A 19,688-nucleotide genomic window follows, 5' to 3' on the forward strand; every position below is an offset into this window, starting at 1 on the left:
TAGGTAACATACTAAAAGGAACCCCCAGACCACCACTCCCAGAGTGCAGAGCTATGCACCATACATACAACCCCCCGAGCACTTACATTCCCAAGGTTAAATGCAGTCACACCTGTCCCTGGATCCAAGCAATAACCATGCTCCACAAGCAGTGTCTGGCTTTAGATATTTGAGCAAATAAACAAAGCCAAACAGTATATTTTGTACTGATAAAATACAGCCACAGTTTCCAATACTACTGAAAGCTACTGAAAGGGCTTGAAATACAAGACATCATTTATTCATTCAGAATTACTCAAAAAAAGCTTATTGTTAGGGATGGCTCAGGTGAAATTGTCCCAAAGTTAGGCTGCTATAGGCTGCTATAGGCTTAGACTGCTGGGGGACCTCATCTGTCACACCTTTCCTCACTTTGCTCTCTTTTTCCTCCTGTTTAATTTCTCAAATGATTTTTATATACATGTGACATTATTGTGGTTATTAACTTGTGTTTCCCTGTTCCAGCAGGTATCCTTTGAATGGTGTTATGGTGTTTTTCCCCCCTCTTTTCCCTCTTTTCTGTCTTCTCAAACCCCAGCTGGTCGAGGCGGATGGCCACCCTTCCTGAGTCTGGTTCTGCCAGAGGTTTCTTCCTGTTAAAAGGGAGTCGTTCCTTTCCACAGTCGCCACAGGCACGCTCAGGACGGGAGATTGGACTGAAGAAAAGTTTCGGTGCAATCTGTTGGTTTCCTTAGCTAGGGAATTGTTTATGAATTGGCTCTGTGTGTATAAAATGGAATAATTTTGAATTGAATTAATTTGATTTGATTGGATAACGATTACAATTAATTGTACTGTATTAATTGAAGTGCCTTGAGATGCCATTTGATGGACTGTCACGCCTCAGCTGGCAGATACAATAAATAAAAAATATTAGATTGGCACTGAATTGAAATGGGGAAAATGACAGATTAAAATGGTAGATTACCTTTCATTTTACCCATTTCTTTTAATTTTCATCTTGTTTTCTGTTTACAAAGAAAGCATATTTCTCGAAGACTAAACCCTCAGGCTCCTGTCTCATGTACATGCCTGGAAACATATTCCTTTCCTATTCAACATCAAAGCTGGAAACTTCAGCAAATTCCGTCATTGCCTTTCTCTTGATGATTGGAATTATTCAGTTTTTTTCAGTAAGTGTTTCCTCATTTTCGGTTTTGGCCAGTAAATTTAATTTCGGTGCATCCTTGGTTGTAAAATGTGGAGAATATGGCTTATAATTATGACTTGCTGAAAAAAGCAAACCTTTTACTAATGCAACCCAATACCTACAAAAACGAAGCAAATTTTTTTCCTCATTTTAATTCCATCGCTCCATTCAAACACAAAAGGCACCGGTCGGTCATGGCCAGCCAATGATAATATATAGTTTGTGTAAATAGCCTGAACTGGCCAATGGTATGTACGGGAGGTTGTTCCGTTCCTATTGACGTCAGAGCCTTTGTCAGCCATCCGCACACAGCTTCGGTATCAGGAACTGAGCAGGAAAGTAGAGACGGAAAAAAGAGCTGCATAGCTGCATCAAAACAACCGACATTGTCCAGAGAATATATGCATTTAACTATCAAGCTATGACGACAAAAACCGAACAGTGAGGTCTTTTCGCCGCGTTGGCTCACCCATGAAGAACGAGATAATTGGCTGCTTCTTGGATTCGCTTATCGAAGTTTTCGTTGAAGAAGTTTCCAGTTGTAGGGCTTGACGTTAACCACCGGGACTGTCCTCTACCTGTGACACAATTCCACACAACAAAAGCAGAAGATATGGTGTCCTGGATTATTTCGAGAAGCGTTGTGTGAGTATAACGACCGTCGAGAGCACTTCCAACTAGTTCCAAAAGTTATTTGACATCAGATAAAAATGAGCGCAGCTAATGGGCTGAGCTTCGTTAGCTTGCTCCGCTGACCTGGTGTCGTGGTTAAGCTAAGTTTTGACCTTAGTGCTCTAAGTCTTACATTGCTGCAAAAACTTTATGAACAGGAGATACCAGGTTGTAAAATTATTAGTAGACGCCTCAATGTTCTTCCCTTTGTGATATTGATGTGTTGTGTCCCCGCACTTGTTAGCCTTGTGGCGGAATGATTTGCTGTTGAGTCTATAGGACATGCTAACACCGTGTGTGTGATTCATAGTCATCTTTGCTGCTGGTGAGTCTGCCGTAACTGAATGTGTGTTTGTCTTTAGTGCCGTTGAATGACTCGTAAGTCTCTACGTGCCCAGTCAGGTCAGATGGAGCTGAGGTGTTATTAACTAACCAGCTCAAGCAGGTAACCGTGAGGCTGAACGCACAGACTGAGTCGACTGGCTTTTTGTGGTTGTGTTTGGTTACTATGTACATGGATAGTTTTCCCCAAACATGTCAATGACATCTCGGGTTAATACAGTGGAAGTGTGATGTATTTCATTCAGCTCTTTCTCTTGCCCTATGCCATTCTCTTTCCTCTCCCCACTTCTGTTTTTCCAGTGTGTATATATTCAGAAGCAGTGGTTACATAATTCAGGGTAATGGGGCTTGGAATGTGGTGGAAAGACCAGAAGGGAGTGGTGGAGAAAAAAAAGAAATACCTTTCCATTTAGCACATTTTGCCTTCAAGCACAACTCCTCTGACACAGAATTTCAGAGATGGTTGTAAAAGACTCTTGTCTCATTTTGAGAAGTGGTTCCTTATGGTCTGTCCAGAGCTGGATCAGAGTACATGAAGCGTGGGGGTGTTTGGCTCTGATGCCAGAGCTACAAATCATCCCATTACCTTAACTTTGACTCTATTAAACACTGCAATATCAGTCTTCAAAACATATTCCCTCATTTGGTGTTTTGAGGATCAATCCAAAATCACTGATTATATTTTGGTTAAGCTCGAGGCTATTGAATACTCATCAAAGCAACCTCTGACTGCGTGCTTTATGGTGGGGGTGTCCCATTAGGATAGATATTAATGAGCAAAATGAATCAACATTATTAAGCACTATTAAATGATGTATTGCTAAATTAGATAAGCAGATAAACATCTCTGTACTACTTAAACAGAAATAGTATATCAATCAGTTAGAATAGCACATGTTAAATAAGATAAATAAGAGTTGTCTGCCAATCGGAAGGTTGGTGGTTCGACTGTGGAGGCTGTACAATTGTTCTGTACAATTGTACAGCCTCCACAGTTCTTTTTTCCTCTATCACATAAGACATACTGTTGTGTGTGTGTGAATGGGTCATATAGTGTAAAAGCACTTTGAGAGCTCAAATTAGTCTACAATAGTGCTGTATAAGTACTATTTACCATTAAAAACCAAACTGTCCTGCTGGGCCTAAGTGCACGGAACATGACCAAATCTGTCACTGAGAATGAGTGAAAAAGTTCAGTTTCATTAGTTCTAATCTTTCTGTCATTGTGAGCAGCAGATGACATTTTGTTTGTAAAAGTGGTTCAGATTAGTACTTGGGTAGCTACGACACCGTGTTGATAATTGTTGGAGACAAAGAATATTTGCTTAATTTATGCTACAATTGACAAGAAAACCTTTCTAAATAAAATCTATGAAATAAGATTGAGTAAAACCAGAAAATCATAGTTTGAACTACTCAATCATATTTTTCTAATGTGGGAACATTCAGAGACCCAGTGTAAATGATAGTCTATATGTTATTTCCCCCCCTTTTCCATCCTATTTGCAAAAGCAGCAGTCCTTTCTACTATCCACCTTCTGTGTTTTTAGGGGAAAAGTCATCTAATCAAATGATTTTTCCTGAAGCTCAAAGCTGGGTCCTCAAAATGATGGCGATCACTGGAACCCTCCCCTTCCCCCCCTTTACTCTATGTCTCTTGTGTTTCCCTGTGTTTTATTGTTCTTTTTTTCTGTTCTGTGCTCTCCTTCCCTCCATCTGGTTGTTGGTGGTGTTTGATGTCAGGAAACCAGGGAAATTGACCTGGAACTCAGAGTCAAACCCCATCTAAAAGCCTGTTTTCTCAGCTGCTTGCAGGGTGGGGAGGTGGGTGTGTGGGTTAAGGAGAGGTGGTAGATCTAGTATAAAGAAGGGGGTCTTGCTTTTTTAAGTCGTCTCTAGAACATTTTGTTAGTCGACTAATCGGATCATACGTATATTGAATGTAAAACGTACAGCACCAGGAAGCAGCTGCTCTTATATAACCATTATCTTTCAGCTTGGAGTGTTTAAGGTATATGCTAACTAAAAAAAAAAGACAATTAATATCATAGTTCATTAACCCTTTCATGAAACATGCAGCTTGTTGAAACAAACAGTTATTTAACTGTGTAGCAAACACACAAAAATAAATACTTAAGGTTTTTGTTTTTCTTTCCTTCATTTGTCTCTGGCATTTAAATCAAATGAGGGAGGCACCTGAAACTAAGGAATTATTCACAAAAAGTTTTGGTCTCACTGAGTCAAATATAACACCAACATGTTCAGTATGGACTCAGTCAGGACATTTGCTTGCTGAGGTGTGCATGTAGATAGCGTTGAAATAAAGCCGTCCATTGAAGATGAACATACTTTTTTAGCACTGAAACGTAGTGTTAGAAAACATTAGCATTCCTATTCAAACACATCACTGTTATAACGTTACAGAAAACACATGAAATATGTGTGCTAAGGCTAATTAATCAAATCATCATCGCTAATGTTAACGTTTACAGCTAATAATATGAGTAAGCAGCAAGTTAACTCTCTGGTTACGCTAATTTTAGCAGCTAACTAGCCAGTTAGCTTTCCAAGAATGACGGTTCCTCTTTATAAGAAGCCACAACAACATGCTTCCTTTTCAGGTGCTCGTGCGTCTTCGTTGTGCTGCCGTGGAAGGCAAGTTCTGCCTTTTAGATATTGCATTGCACACATTTGTCTTTAGTTTTCTTAAAATGCTCTCACACTTTTGAGCTCCGTTGCCGGGTAGTCATGATACCAGAGCCCATCTGGATTAACTTCCTGTGACATCATGGCTGACCCCGGTTACCATTACTGCGCATGAGGACAGAAAGCCAGACGCAGCAGTGGAAGGTGGAAGGTGCCGCAGCAGTTTTGAGAGAAAAACAAAGTTTGAAAAAACTTCCAAAATCTGATTGCGAGTAACCCGATCCAGTCCAAATTTTTGTCAGATTAAGTTGTCTACATGAAGTTAATAACTCAATCTTATTGTAATTTAGCCATTAATCCGATCCAATGGTACTCATGTAACCCCACTGACTATTTAAAACACAGTTCCTGGATCTCTTTGCTAAAATCAAACATGTTATAATAATTATAAAAACAATGAAGAGCATTAAAGTCGGTCTCTGAGCTGAAGCCATTTAGAGTCACACTTGTGCTGTCTCTTACATTCTGGAGGCCAGCACTAGTTTCATGCTGGACCAGGTTGAACCAAGGCTGTTGATAGGCGTTTTGTCTTTTTTTGTTTTGTACTTCTGCTTAGCCTTCATGATAGACACTTTAAGTTCCTTAGTGGCTGCGTGCAGCTCTGATGCTGCTGATGCAGTACAATCTTTGCTGTGTGTCATCAAAATGCAGAAAACCCTGGTTTGAAAGCTCAGGAAAGTTTATTGGAAAAAAACAGTGTGAGTGCTGTAAGAAACTCATGTTTACAAATTTGTCTTTAGAATTTAGCACGTTTCTGTACCTTTATACAAAACTTCAGTGACTTGAAATTACACAGTGTAGATACAAGGAGAGAGACTGGAAGCCTTGGCAGCTTTTCAGTTTCTATAGCAACAGCGGGGAAATAAACTACAGTTGTTGTGGTTGCTTGCTGCTAAAAAGACTCCGGGAGAATGCATACAAGACTGTATAATTCTTTGTGCACTTGGAGGTTGCTGTTATTGTGAAAAATTCCTTACTTCAGAGCTTTATCGTATAAATTATGTAAAAGAATGAGCGAAATACCCTCATTGTTGGCATTCATGTAACCTGTGAAGCCATGTCAAGTAGAAGAAGTTGTGAAATGACAAAGGCCGTTGTGTTGGAGTTAAATTGTTTTACTAATAAATGTTACAGAACAGGGTGCGAACAGTCTAAAACTTAATCTCCAAAACTCCAAGCTAATCCTGGAGCTTGGACATCACACATGACACCTCAGAATGCTGTTCAATAAATAAAGATGAATCCTGCTGGAAGCATCCTGATCAGTACACAGCTTATGAGTTCGAAGGATGAATCTGAAATGTTTTTTCTCTCATAGTTCAATTCAATTCAATTTTATTTATATAGCGCCAGATTACAACAATTGTCATCTCAAGGCACTTAAATAATATAGTCCAATTCAAGCCAATTGGAATTCAATTCATTGTAATCATAATCCAATTAATTCATATAGAGCCAATTCAAAAAACAATATCCTAGCTAAGGAAACCAACAGATTGCACCAAAACTTGTTTTCAGTCCAATCTCCCGTCCTGAGCGTGCCTGAGGCAACTGTGGAAAGGAACGACTCCCTTTTAACAGGAAGAAACCTCTGGCAGAACCAGACTCAGGAAGGGTGGCCATCCGCCTCGACCAGCTGGGGTTTGAGACAGAAAAGAGGGAAAAGAGGGGGTAAAAACACCATAACGCCATTCAAAGGATACCTGTTGGAACAGGGAAACACAAGTTAATAACCACAATAATGTCACATGTACATAATATCATTTGAGAAATTAAACAGGAGGAAAAAGAGAGCAAAGTGAGGAAAGGTGTGACAGATGAGGTCCCCCAGCAGTCTAAGCCTATAGCAGCTTAACTATGGGATGTTTCAGGATTACCTGAGCCATCCCTAACTATAAGCTTTATCGAAAAGAAAAGTTTTAAGCCTAATCTTAAAAGTGGAAAGGGTGTCTGCTTCCCGGACATTTACTGGCAGCTTATTCCACAAGAGAGGGGCCTGATAACTGAAGGCTCTACCTCCCATTCTACTTTTAGAAACTCTGGGAACAACAAGTAAACCTGCAGTTTGGGGGCGAAGTGCTCTGTTAGGAAAATATCTTACAATGAGATCTTTAAGATATGATGGAGCTCGGTCATTAAGAGCTTTATATGTGAGGAGAAGAAACTTAAATTCTATTCTGAATTTAACAGGGAGCCAATGAAGAGAAGCTAAAACTGGAGAAACATGATCTCTCCTGTTAGTTCTCATCAGAACTCTGGCTGCAGCATTTTGGATCAGCTGGAGGCTTTTCAGAGAATATGTGGGACAGCCCAATAATAAGGAATTACAGTAGTCCAGTGTTGAAGTAACAAATGAATAGAGAAATTTCTCTGCATCACCCTGAGACAGGATGTTCCTGATTTTAGCAATATTACGAAGGTGAAAGAAGGCGTCAAATGATAAATTCTGGTCAAAAATAACTCCAAGGTTCCTCACTGTAGGACTATAAGCCAAGGAAATACCATCTAGAGTAACTATATAACTAGACAATTTCTCCCTGAAGCGCTCAGAAAGAGAACAACTTCAGTTTTGTCTGAATTTAAAAGCAGACAGTTCTGAGTCATCCAGGTCTTTATGTCTTTAAGACAGGCTTGTAGCCTGACCAACCTGTTGGTTTCATCTGGTTTCATACATAAGTACAGCTGAGTATCATCAGCATAGCAATGGCCATAGTAGCCAATGGCTGTGCAGTCTACACCACCGCCTCCTTAAAGGTTTTTGGAAAGCGGCTCCATACGTGTTGTCAAGATAATGTTATTGTTTGTCAAGAGTCTCCAGTTCAGTTTTCACCTAAAAAAATATGCAAGTATTAACTGCAGGTTTCTTCAAACTAGCTCAGTAATTAGGTCAAAATGTCCGTATTGGGCAGTGGGCAAAGAGCGGTTATCAACCAATTGGATGATATCAATTCATGTGTCGATGTCCTTGGGAAAGACATTGGATCCCACTTTGCCCCAGATCAGTAATGTTTGGGCTGTATCTTAGAGCCTTGAAAGTATTTTTGCTGTGCATTGGCTCTATATGTATAAAACTGAATTTAAATGAACAGTGTACTCAGTAGCCACAATTGTACTGTTGCCCCAACAATGTCTATCCACTGTCACTTCTGGGGTTTAAGCAGGGCTTGTCAGAGCTATTGACCAAGCTATCCATGGGCCAGTGAGGGCTAACTGTACTGTGAGGCTTTGTCAAAGCCAAGGTTAATTTATGGGTCGAGACTGAACACCAGATGCTTAAGAAAAAGGGAAAATCAGATTAATGGCGTCTGCTCACAATCAGCAGAGATTTCACTGGGACAGGGTGCCATTGATTTATTTAGCCACAAAATCATTTTGCTAGTCAAACAGCAATCTATTTCACAAAAAAAGTCTTTGTTTCTTCTAAGCCACAGTTGGTGATAGCTGGTTTACTTATGTTCCATGTGAGGATCCTTATTTTCTTCAGCTTTGCTTTTTGATGGGGTTCCAGGGGCTTGTAGATTTGTTTATGAGATAACTAAATTATTAGAATTTCCAGAGCTGGAGTATTTCTTTGTTTAGAGTTTGTTTGGGATTATTGAGAAACCATTGAGTAGATTAATTCATTTTAACAGAATTACCTAAAAGGAGTATTAAGGAGAACAGTGGTGGTTTATTTCTGTATCTTTTTAAATTGCTCGTCTACCCAGAACTGGACAGACCCTTTGAAGTAATGGGATCAAACTGCTACATAAATAAATGGCACACAACATTTAAAGAACCATATTAGACTGACAAGTTGTTCAAACAAATACACCAACTCTATGTATGTTGGTAGGAAAGGCAAAATAAGAACTGTGACTTTTCAAACTGTGGGGAAAATCCGGAATAAATCATCTGAAGAACACAGGCATGTGAACTCTTTGGTGAGTCTTACAGGAACCTCAGGGATTGTCACAGTACTGCAGTTTAAACTCTGTACCAATTCCAAGGAACATACTTGATTCTATTTTCAATACCACCAAGTGAAACATATCAAATAGAGAGACATAATATATTTCTAACAACCAGAGCTCCAGACTTACTTTATAAAGTTGGTGTAATGACTTTAATGCAGCGCCTTCCATTTTTTAATCTTAACTGCATTACAGATAAATATATGATTTGGTCATTAACTGTCTACCTATTTGAGGCAGGGAACTGTCTCCACAGCTCCTCTCTTAACATAGAGAGGGTGTAGGGGATTGTCTTCTGGAAATCTTTTTGGTTTTACTGATGTTTAGGTTGAGGTTGTTCTCTTTGCATCACAACCCCAGTTTATCTCTCTCCTGCCTGTATGCTAACTCATTTCTGCCATGATGTGTCCCACACAGCCGTGTCATCTGCAATCTTAACAATGAGGTTGTTATGTGAAACAGGCTCTTATCACTCCAAAATCCAGTTGCAGGAGAGGATATTCCGAGCACTGGAAGTTTTTTCACCAGTGTTTGGATGATGATTGTATTGAAGGTGGAACCAACTCAAATAGTCTCAAATGAGGTGCCATACATCCTCACTGAACAAAAGCACCCTTAAAACCAGCTGCACATTTCTAGAATTGGGTGTCACATCTCGCTCGATCTTGGTTGGAAAGGGAAGTGTGTTACTATATCTCTGTGGTGTTTTGACCAAAGCATATCACAGACATTTCATTCAGATCTCAGGAAATGGTGTCAAAAAGGGCCCGTCTTCTTTAAGGTGCACTAAAGTGTGGCAGTCTCCATAATGCTTGTTTTAGGGCCCGTCCACATGAAAAAAAGTCTCCGTAAACATGGTGTCGTTTCCAGAAATATCTGCGTCCACACGGATTCACTGGAAACGACCCAAAACACTGTAGTACACACGCCAGGCCTGAATGTGGCGCTGTGATGCCGCCACACCAATACACTAAAGCCGGAAGAGAAGCCATGGAGCATGCGTATAAAGGTCACGCGCTGTTTATAAACCAGCCCCATAACACCAGACGGGGCTTATATGTCATCGTTTCTGGGAAAAATCCACATTCGCCATGTCTTCTCAAAGCCCAGCTGGTCGAGGCGGATGGCCTCTGGTTCTGCCAGAGGTTTCTTCCTGTTAAAGGGAGTCGTTCCTTTCCACGGTCCCTCAGGCTCAGGACGGGAGATTGGACTGAAGACAAGTTTCGGTGCAATCTGTTGGTTTCCTTAGCTAGGATATTAATTTTTGAATTGGATTATGATTACAATGAGTTGAATTCCAATTGGCTTGAATTGGACTATATTACTTAAGTGCCTTGATGACAATTGTTGTAATTTGGCGCTATATAAATAAAATTTAATTGAATTGAATCCAGACGACTCTGGGCTATTTGGTGTTTTAGGATTTTCCCACTCTGGGACCCGTTCTCAAAAAACACTGGTTTCACACCAAAAGCCGGATCCGTCTGGACGCGACGCCGAAACGATAAAGTATTTGTGCGGATTCGACAAAAATGTACTCCTGTGGATGGGCCCTTAGTTTCTTAGTAAATTTCACCTATGTTCTTTCCTTTTCCCCATTTTCTTTTAACACTTGTGGGGTAATGTTGGTATTACTGGTTCAGTTCAATTCAGTTTATTTATATAGCATCAAATGACAACAACTGTCATCTCATGGCAATTCAAAGGTACAAACCAATTCAAGCCAATTACATACCAATTCATTGTAATCCAATCATAATCCAATTAATTCAATTCCAAATTAGTCACATTCATACAAAGTCAATAAAAAAAACAGTTGAAGTGTAATAAGACTTTACTCTCGTGCATCAGTTTTTCAGTCAGTTAAGTCATTTCCAGGGAGCCATGGTGACTTCCTTACATCATCCAGTGCATCATCCTTTTCATTTGCATTTCTCCTCCACAATTCTCTGATGCACACAACAGTGAATGATTTTCCATTGATAATGTTCACCTGAACATGCCCCAGTCTCCCTGCTAGAGTTAATTTTCTAGAACTGCAGCAGAATGGCCAAATTCCTGTTCAGACAATCTAATGACTTAGAATTTATTTGTAGATGTCTCTGTGGCCAGACCAATTTACCAGCCTGCCTGATAAATTCTAGTTTTCTCACAGTGAAGGAGATGAACAGAACAGCAGAAAGCTACAAAATGGCAACATGCAGTACAACTTCATGCTGTTCATCCTTGTTAATGCGTAACTCTGCTCTCTATCCAGGCTCTTTCCACATCTGTGAACTGTTATCACTGTAGTTTACTAATGTTAGCTCTTAGCCTCACAGTGATATTATTTAAGTTGCTTTTGAATGCCTCTTTATGGTTGGACTTCTGTGGTTTGCTGCATTATCACAGCATGGAGCCTCACTGGTTATGCTGATGGCCATCTAGATGCCACTCATCCACTGTTGGTCACTACAAATTGTCCAGCATCCTCAATAAAAAGTGAAAAGTAACGTGCCTGTGAATATTGTTTTATCTGACTGTTCTTGGATGCTCTATTGCCTTTGAATACTGCATATGTGCTGTTCTCTTGATATGTCTACACAGACCATATCCACATGGCCCTTTATCACAATATTAGCTCTTAGGACCTTACTATAGCAAAGATCACACTGATGTTTGGTTGCTATGTTGTTATTATTGTCTAGTTCCCAGCCTAACCCTGGTCTATTAACTGACTTAATAAACATATCTGGACATCACAAAATTTACATATAATTGCTTGCAGCTTGCCTCCAAGAATATATATCCAGTGAATCTTGGCTGCTTTAGAGGGTGCTGATGTTATTGCTATTTCTTTTGTTTTCAAATCTATACTAGGCAAAGATTCTTTTGATATTTATCTCTCAGACCATCCTAGGTGGGGCAGTGGTGTATGTTAAATCCACTCCACACCAGACCTGCTCTCTAACTCTGCTTCTAAGAAGTTTTAGCTTTAGGTACTGATTTGTCTGGTGATCAGTTTCGCCTCCTTCTGCCCTCGCTGACACTTAAAGCTTTTATTTGAATGACATTTTAAGCGAATCATGCTGGTTGGTGATTGTAATTCGTTCCCACTGTGTCTCTTAATGCGCATCATCTGTTTTGATATCAGATCATTGATATTTACGCTCGTCCTACCCCCAGTTGTCCAGACAAATAAACCCTTATTGATCTTTCTTTCCACCAACACATAACATAGATACTCTGCCACTCAGGGCTTAAGCCAATGATCACTGTGTGGTTAGTGTGGTTAGGATACAATACTAAAGTGCCCTGTTCTAAGCCGCTGGCTAAAGAATGAAAACTGAAGTGGCAAAGATGCTTCCATTACAAAAAAGAAAGAAATGTGATTACTATTTATTTTAACTGCATGATGTTTAAATGATTGTAAGGTTTTTCCAAACCATAAAATCTCTCCCTGGCAACTCTCACACACTGCTGCCTTCTTCTCAATTACATGTCAACTTCATCCTTGTGTCAGATACATCTGAGATGCATGACATCCATCTTCTTGCCCCCAGCTCCAGATTCTGTTGGTAAACTCGAGTTTCCATACATTTTCATTTGCTCAGTTCTCTCTCAGAGAAGTTTCTCTTTTTTTAGGGGGGGCTTCAGGACTGTGTCAACAGGTTACTTTCTTTTGTACATGAGCCAAGAAATGGCTGAGGTATATGTGGCTGTAGACTGGGCCACCTGTCACCTTGTATTCCTCTGATACATCATTAGCTCCCACACTTTTTTTCGTTTTACCTGTGACCTTCACCAGCCCTCTTTGACATCCACATTTTAGCTATCTAGTATTTATTTTCAATTCACCCTAGTAAAACACAAGAAATCTAAACTTGATACACAAGGATGGACATAGATCGCTAGGCGGCGTTATGGTTTATCCTTTGAAGTTTCTATCATCCATGCTCTTTGAATTTGTGGACCTATACGTGTAATCTTTCCCAACGGAACATTAAAGCAAAAAAAAAAACCATAAAGATACCACAGGGGCAGAGGGAAGTCTCAGAGAAGTTTCTAAAGGTTTAATGGGCCAAGATCCTAAAAAACACTGCCAGCCCCAACAACCCTTCACCAAGCTTATACACCTACAATTTAGCTGGCTTACATTGCTCCCATGTTGAGCATTAAAATGGCTTTATATCTATGTACATTCTTTTTAAAAAAAAACAAAAAAAAAACAAATAAGATGTAGACAAGCTTTTGTTATTCTCTGTTGTTAATGGCTTCTTCTTCTTCTTCTAATTCATCCTCCTCCACCATTGTAACAAAGCTTGGGAACTGTAGGGTGTGTTCACAGCACTTAGCCCAGTTTGAGTCCAAGTGAAATTCTATATCCAGGAGTAATCTACCTCATTATCTGAATGTGTTAGGCTGACTTTAACAAGTTCAATTTGGTATGATTTCTGATGAATTAACGTGCTCACATGCAATTTCAAATTTGAGTTTTTAGTTAAACTAACACAGTAATTCAGTTTCGCTGCAGTTTTTAATTTTTATTTTAATGTAGTACCTCTGAACACAAACTGACATATTAGGCTACGTTCACACTGCAGGTCTTAATGCACAATTCCGATTTACTGCTCAAATCCGATTAGTTTTTTATTATTATTTTTTTGTTTGGCTGTTCACATAACCTCTCTAAATGTGGCCTGTTTACGGATTGTTGTGTGAACAGCTCATATTGCTGAAGTGACCCGCATGTGCAGTTGATCATTGATGACATCACGCCCATAGACCACGCTGCAATGGTGTTTACTGCAACGGCAACCGGTACTGCAGGACTGTATGGCTTAATGCTAAAAATCAGAGTTCTCAAGTCTCACGAGACACACACATCTCAACAAGTTCTCACGCTGAAAAAAAAGTATAATATAATATATCTAATATAATTTAGCTATCGCTATGGGAAATGGCAGGAAACAAGCACGTCTCCCATGAGTCTGAGCAGAGCAACACTAATAATAATTGAAGTATTGAAAGATCTGCCCAACACGGAGCATTGATTCTTCCAGAACTTTAGAATGTCAAGGAATGCCTTTCATCACATTTGTCAGAACCTCTCCTCAAGACTTTCAAGAGGAAACACGTTGTTCATGAGATCCATCTCATTGGATTGGATTGGATGTACTGAATTGGATACGTATCTGATTTTTTTTAATGCGGCCGCAGTTTGAACAACCAGGTTGCATTTAATGCGACTTTGAGTCATTCTGACCCGCACTGCACTGCTCGTCGATCGCCCCAGCACACTGGGGGAAACCCCACCTCTGCCTGAAGCCCAGCACCTCCTGGAGATCGTCTCCCCGGGGGACTTTAATATATTCAGGCATGAGGACCTGGTGCACAGCTTTGCAGAAGTCATGCACAATAGCGCAAACGGAGGACTTTGCGATGCCAAACGGGTTGGCCAAGGTGCGGTAACCCGCCCTGTTGCTACCCAAAATACCCCCATTCTCACTCGCTCTCTCAAGGAGATGGATCTCATGAACAACGTGTTTCCTCTTGAAAGTCTCGAGGAGAGGTTCTGACAAATGTGATGAGTGCTGTTAATTCCATGTCACCTGTAGTTCGGTTTGATATGCAAATAGCTTAAAAAAAACAAAAAAAAAACTCTAACTGCAACTAAAGTCGTGCAAGTCAGTTGTTGCCTCTTCATGATGGCACTTTGATGGGGCGGTCCATGAGGGGGTCTTCTGGCACCACACCTTCTGGTCTGCCTGGGCTGGTTCAGGTAGTGGGGGACCCTCGTTCATGGCAATATTGTGCAAAACACAGCATGCCTTCTATAGAGCGGTCCGCCCAACCCAATAACCCAATATCCATCCATCCATTTTCTATACCCGCTTTGTAGAACACAATACATACACAAGGCAAATCAAAGTGCTTTACAGCTATATAAAATCACAAGAAGGCAAAGCAAAGAGTGCAGATAAAATACTTTCAGTTGTCATATACACAGCTAAACAGAACTGTTTTCAGCCTGGATTTAAACATTGTCAGAGTAGAAGCCTGTCTCACATCTTCTGGAAAACTGTTCCAGATTTTAGGAGGATTAAACTGAAACACAGCCTCACCTTGTTTAGTCCTGACTCTGGGCACCAGCAGGAGACCCCTCCCTGAGATTCTCAGAGTCCGAGTCGGTTCATATGGCTCTAACATGTCAGAGATGTACTTTGGCCTAGACCATGAAGAGACTTGTACACAAGCAGAACTGTTTTAAAGTCTATTCTCTGAGCAACAGGAAGCCAGTGCAGACACCTGAGCACTGGACTAATATGGTCATATTTCCTGGTTCTAGTCAGGACTTGAGCAGCAGCGTGGATGTACTGCAGCTGTCTTACAGGTCGTTTAGAATGCCCAGTGAGCAGGTCGTTACAGTAGTCTAACCGGCTGGAGACAAATGCATGGATTAGTCTTTCTACTTCTTGTTTAGACACTATGTCTTTGATTCTGGTAATGTTTTTAGATGGTAAAAAGTTGCTGATGTTATTGATTTAATGTGGCTGTTAAAGTGCAGGTCTGAGTCCAATATTACCCCTAGATTTCTAACTTGATTATTAGCTTTTAGAGAAAGAGTCTCAAGGTGACTGATAACAATTTATCTTTGTTTCTGTGGGCCACAGACAATGTTTTCAGTTTTGCTAGAGAAAATAGTTTTGCATCCACACACTGATCTGTTCGATGCAGTGACACAATGTATCTACAGGCCCATGTTCTCCTGCTGTCAGTGACACGTAGATCTGAGTGTCATCTGCATAATTGTGGTAGGACACATTATAGCTGTATATTAACTGGCCTAATGGGAGCATATACAGATTGAACAATAGGGGTACCAGGATGGACCCTTAGGGAAACCCACAGGTCATAGCTATTTGGTCTGGGACACAGTTACCAATTTCAACAAAATACTTCCTGTCTTTGAGATAGGACTTGAACTAGTTTAAAGCACTACCAGAGATTCCCACCCAGTCTTCTAACCTCTGTAATAAGATTGCATGGTCAGCTGTGTCAAAGGCAGCACTCAGGTCCAGCAGAACTAAGACTGAGACTTTGCCTGCGTCTGTGTTCAGGCAGATATCGTTTGTCACCTTGATCAGAGCCGTCTCAGTGCTGTTGCCGAAGAATGGTAGGTTTGATATGGATTTTTTCAACCTAGGTTTTTCTTCCAGACAGTTTCAAACATGTTGTTGGTCATCCACTTCCTACAAAAAAAGACTTTTTTGAACCCCTCATCTTTAGGCAACCATAAATCAATCTCCAAACTTTTTTAAAAAAAATTTTTATCTAAGGTTGTGGAGAAAGGCATTTCTGCACAGTTGATCTTATTCGTGAATGATAGCAACTCTTTTTAAGATGACCAATGACCCTCTGCTACATATTGCTATAGCATAGAGCAGTGTTTCCTCATGACGCACTGCGCTGCATGTTTTCGATGTTTCCCTCCTCCACCACACCTGATTCAAATGAGTGGCTCCTCATCAGGCCACTGCAGAGCTTGATGACGAGCTGATCATTGGAATCAGGTGTGGTGGAGGAGGGAAACATCGAAAACATGCAGGGTGGTGGGTCATGAGGACCGGAATTGAGAAACACTGGCGTAGAGGGACACCCCTGTGTGATTCATTAATTGGTACATACTTTGTAACATATTAATTGAAATGTGCATGGAATATTCTTTATGCAACTCATATAAACAACATAATGGAAACATTGTCCTAAAGTGAATTGTCTCTCTTGACAGGCTGCTGTTTGGAACACTGTATCCTGCATATTACTCTTACAAAGCTGTCAAGACCAAAAATGTCAAGGAATACGTAAGTTCACACATTACATGGCATTACACAGCAACAGGTGACGACACAAACAGAAACTATGAGTACTTAAATGTGAAAATAGTGGCCACATTATTATTGTTTTTTCATTTAATATACGTGGAATGTGTCTCATTCTCTTTGAGAATTTGATGAGAAAATACACATGAAAGTTTTCTCAGGGCTGTTTTTTTTTTTGTGAAAGTAGGTGATGTAATTAATGTGTGTGAGAATAAAATCCCAGTCATTCACAGCTGGAACACAGCAGCTCATAGGCTGAAGGACAGTAAGCTGTAACTTTACTTTGTCTTCTGATGCGTGGGGTTGTAGTAGGCATGATGCGGATTAACATTAATATTTATTGATGTAATGACATTTATCTGAGACAGTCGTGATCATGGTAACATAACTGTCATAATCATTTTAAAAACATCTGAGTGAACCTGACAAAAATGTGGTATTTTCCACTTTCTTTTTCACCATTTGATAAAGTTGACATATTTTAACATCACATATTCCTGTCCTCTGCTGTAAAAACCTTTTGTACACAATGTTAACACTTGGGTGAGCTGCCAAGGTATATTTACAGCTCATCTAACTACATTTAGCAATGTACTGACATATTTTTAGTATTTCTTATCCAAATGGTGACGATTCAGTTGAACCCCCCCCCCCCCCCCCCTCTCTTTCTCTCTCTATCACTGGCACTCACAGACATTCCATCGGCCTCTTTGCCCCTAATGCTCATACCAGATTAAAACATTATCTTGCACAGCAGGGACACTTATTGGTTTGCACTGTCATCAAAAGGACTTGGCCAAGTTTAGACTTTGTTTCAGACCCATAACATATATATAGGCTTTTAAACAAACTTTTCTGACTTTATATTTTGTTTTTCTTTACCTTGCACTGTTCCTTTCTGTTTCAAGCATAGAGAGAAAGGCCTCATATCCGCTCAAGACTTAGCTGCAGTTGATATAGGACATAAATAATGCATAACGCAGCTCAGCAAGACTTCCTAAACTCCTATTTATCCCTCTTTTGAAACAGTTAACAACTTCCTGTCAGGTTAACTCACCATAGTAAAACATACACCTGCTGGAAATCCATTTTCCATCCTAAACAATAATACAGTCGAAGTAAAGTGCAGGTGGAAACAAAATCAGGCATATAAATGTGCATATTGTGACCTCCTTCATCAATTCCGGTCATAAATCAAAATAATATTAAGTAAACATAACTATCCCCTGCAAGGTTGCTCATCTGACAACCATCCTAGAATAACAAAATAACAGTACAGTCAGATGGGGGCATCTTATAAGTACCGTGGCTGTGAGGTCCTATGACTATCATCAGTCTCCAACAAGTGCTCTCCATATGATCCTCACCGGCCCAATCTCATCCGCGCTGATCCGAAATGTCGGACTGCTCCATATCGTCCTCCTCCGGTCGTGATGCATCCCCAGATCCGACGGTGAACAGCTGGCGGCGCGATGACGGTCCCGCACCAGCCGTCTTCTTCAGGAACTGTGCAGCCTCATGCGCTGAGGTGAAGGTGCGTTGTTCACCATCAATCATCATCCTCAGGGTGACCGGGTAGATTAGAAAAGCCGGGATGCCTCTCTCGTACAGCTCCTTCATCACCTCCTCCATACGCCTTCCTCCTCTTACTAGTGAATGCGCTGTAATCTGCATAAAACCGTATTGTCTTCCTGGCGTCTTGTATGGGAGCATTTTTCCTCGCCTCGCAAGCCTTAAGTAGGATGGTGTTGCGGTCCTGGTACCTGAGCACTTTGAATATCATGGTATCCTGGCTGGTTTTATTACTGCGGATCCTATGGGCGCGCTCTATTTCAATCTTGACATTACCGAGCAAGGGGATCCATTTCGGCAACATGTCTTGTAGGAAAGCGATGGCATCCCCCCCCTCTCTACCAGTCACGATCCTCGTAATTCTCACGTTGTTCCACCGGTCTTGGTCCTCCATCGAAGCAATTTTCGGCTGCATCTTTTCCAGATCGGAGGTGTTGTTACTTACTTTCCTTTTCACGGCTCTCGTCTCAGCTTGTACCCGATCCACTTTCGCAACTTGTCCCTTGACTGTTTCCATGTGGGCTTCCACTTTCCTCTCCAAGCTATCTACAGAGTTTCTCATACCGTCGCTAGCTCCCTGAACAGCCCATGTCACCGCTGCTTCCAGTCTATCTTATTGCTTGGCTGACGCTAGCTCAGTGGCCATGCTAACGCTACTAGCAATGTTAGCATCCACGCCGCCGCCCTCCGACGGTTTGCGTTTTATTGTAGGAATTTTGGCTGGCGAACCGCCCGGTTTCTTGTCCCCCGACATCTCCCACTGCTGTACCGATTCAAAGAATCCGATTATCAAAATTGTAACCTGACTAAATATCAAAACTGAGGTATAATTAGCAGTAGTTCTAGTGCCCTCCGACCATTGCGTCTGCAGGTCAGCTCAAGTCCCTCTGCACTTTATCTTTCTGTAATTTATGTCTGCACCCTTATCTCTACTCTGTCACCTCTGACAGAGTCTGACTAGTGGTTTCCTTCTATGTAGTTTATTGTTATTCGCTAGTCGCTGTAAGTCGCTTTGAATAAAATCGTCTGCTAAATGCATAAACATAAAAATACTTTCAGCTAGAGACACCATTCAAACTATAAACGGGTCACAAGACATTCAGCTATTACAAAATGGTTCAGCTTTTTCATATATTAAGCCAATTTTAAAATATAACAGTTTCAAAAGCATAAGCATTTTTGCTTCTTCTTGATTTTTATGACTGAAGAGCCAGCAGAGTGGCAGACTGATCATTTTAACTTTTTCTGATATTCAAACAAATTCCTCTAACTTTCATACAGTTTAACTTGGAGAAACAAATTATACCTTAAAATATACGAAGATTCGGCCTCTTTCAGCCAATGTAACTACTAAGGAGCTCACATTTACAGATTTTCAGCTATAAGCCTTGA

The 19,688-nt window shown here is 40.6% G+C and overlaps 1 protein-coding gene across 1 annotated transcript in view; it reads left to right on the forward strand.

Moving 5' to 3' along the window:
• The first annotated feature begins 1,488 nt into the window (after positions 1–1,488).
• The window catches only part of reep3b (receptor accessory protein 3b), a 43,745-nt gene continuing 25,545 nt past the window's right edge, over positions 1,489–19,688 (forward strand). Inside the window, exons 1-2 of the mRNA XM_072373460.1 lie at positions 1,489–1,834; positions 16,634–16,706. Coding sequence (XP_072229561.1) covers positions 1,803–1,834; positions 16,634–16,706 — 105 coding nt within the window. The 5' untranslated portion in view covers positions 1,489–1,802. The remainder of the gene's footprint in view (positions 1,835–16,633; positions 16,707–19,688) is intronic.

The sequence above is a fragment of the Leuresthes tenuis genome, unplaced genomic scaffold (genome assembly GCF_036924035.1).
Source record: "Leuresthes tenuis unplaced genomic scaffold, fLeuTen1.0.hap1 SCAF_20, whole genome shotgun sequence".
NCBI classification, from domain to species: Eukaryota; Metazoa; Chordata; class Actinopteri; order Atheriniformes; family Atherinopsidae; genus Leuresthes; species Leuresthes tenuis.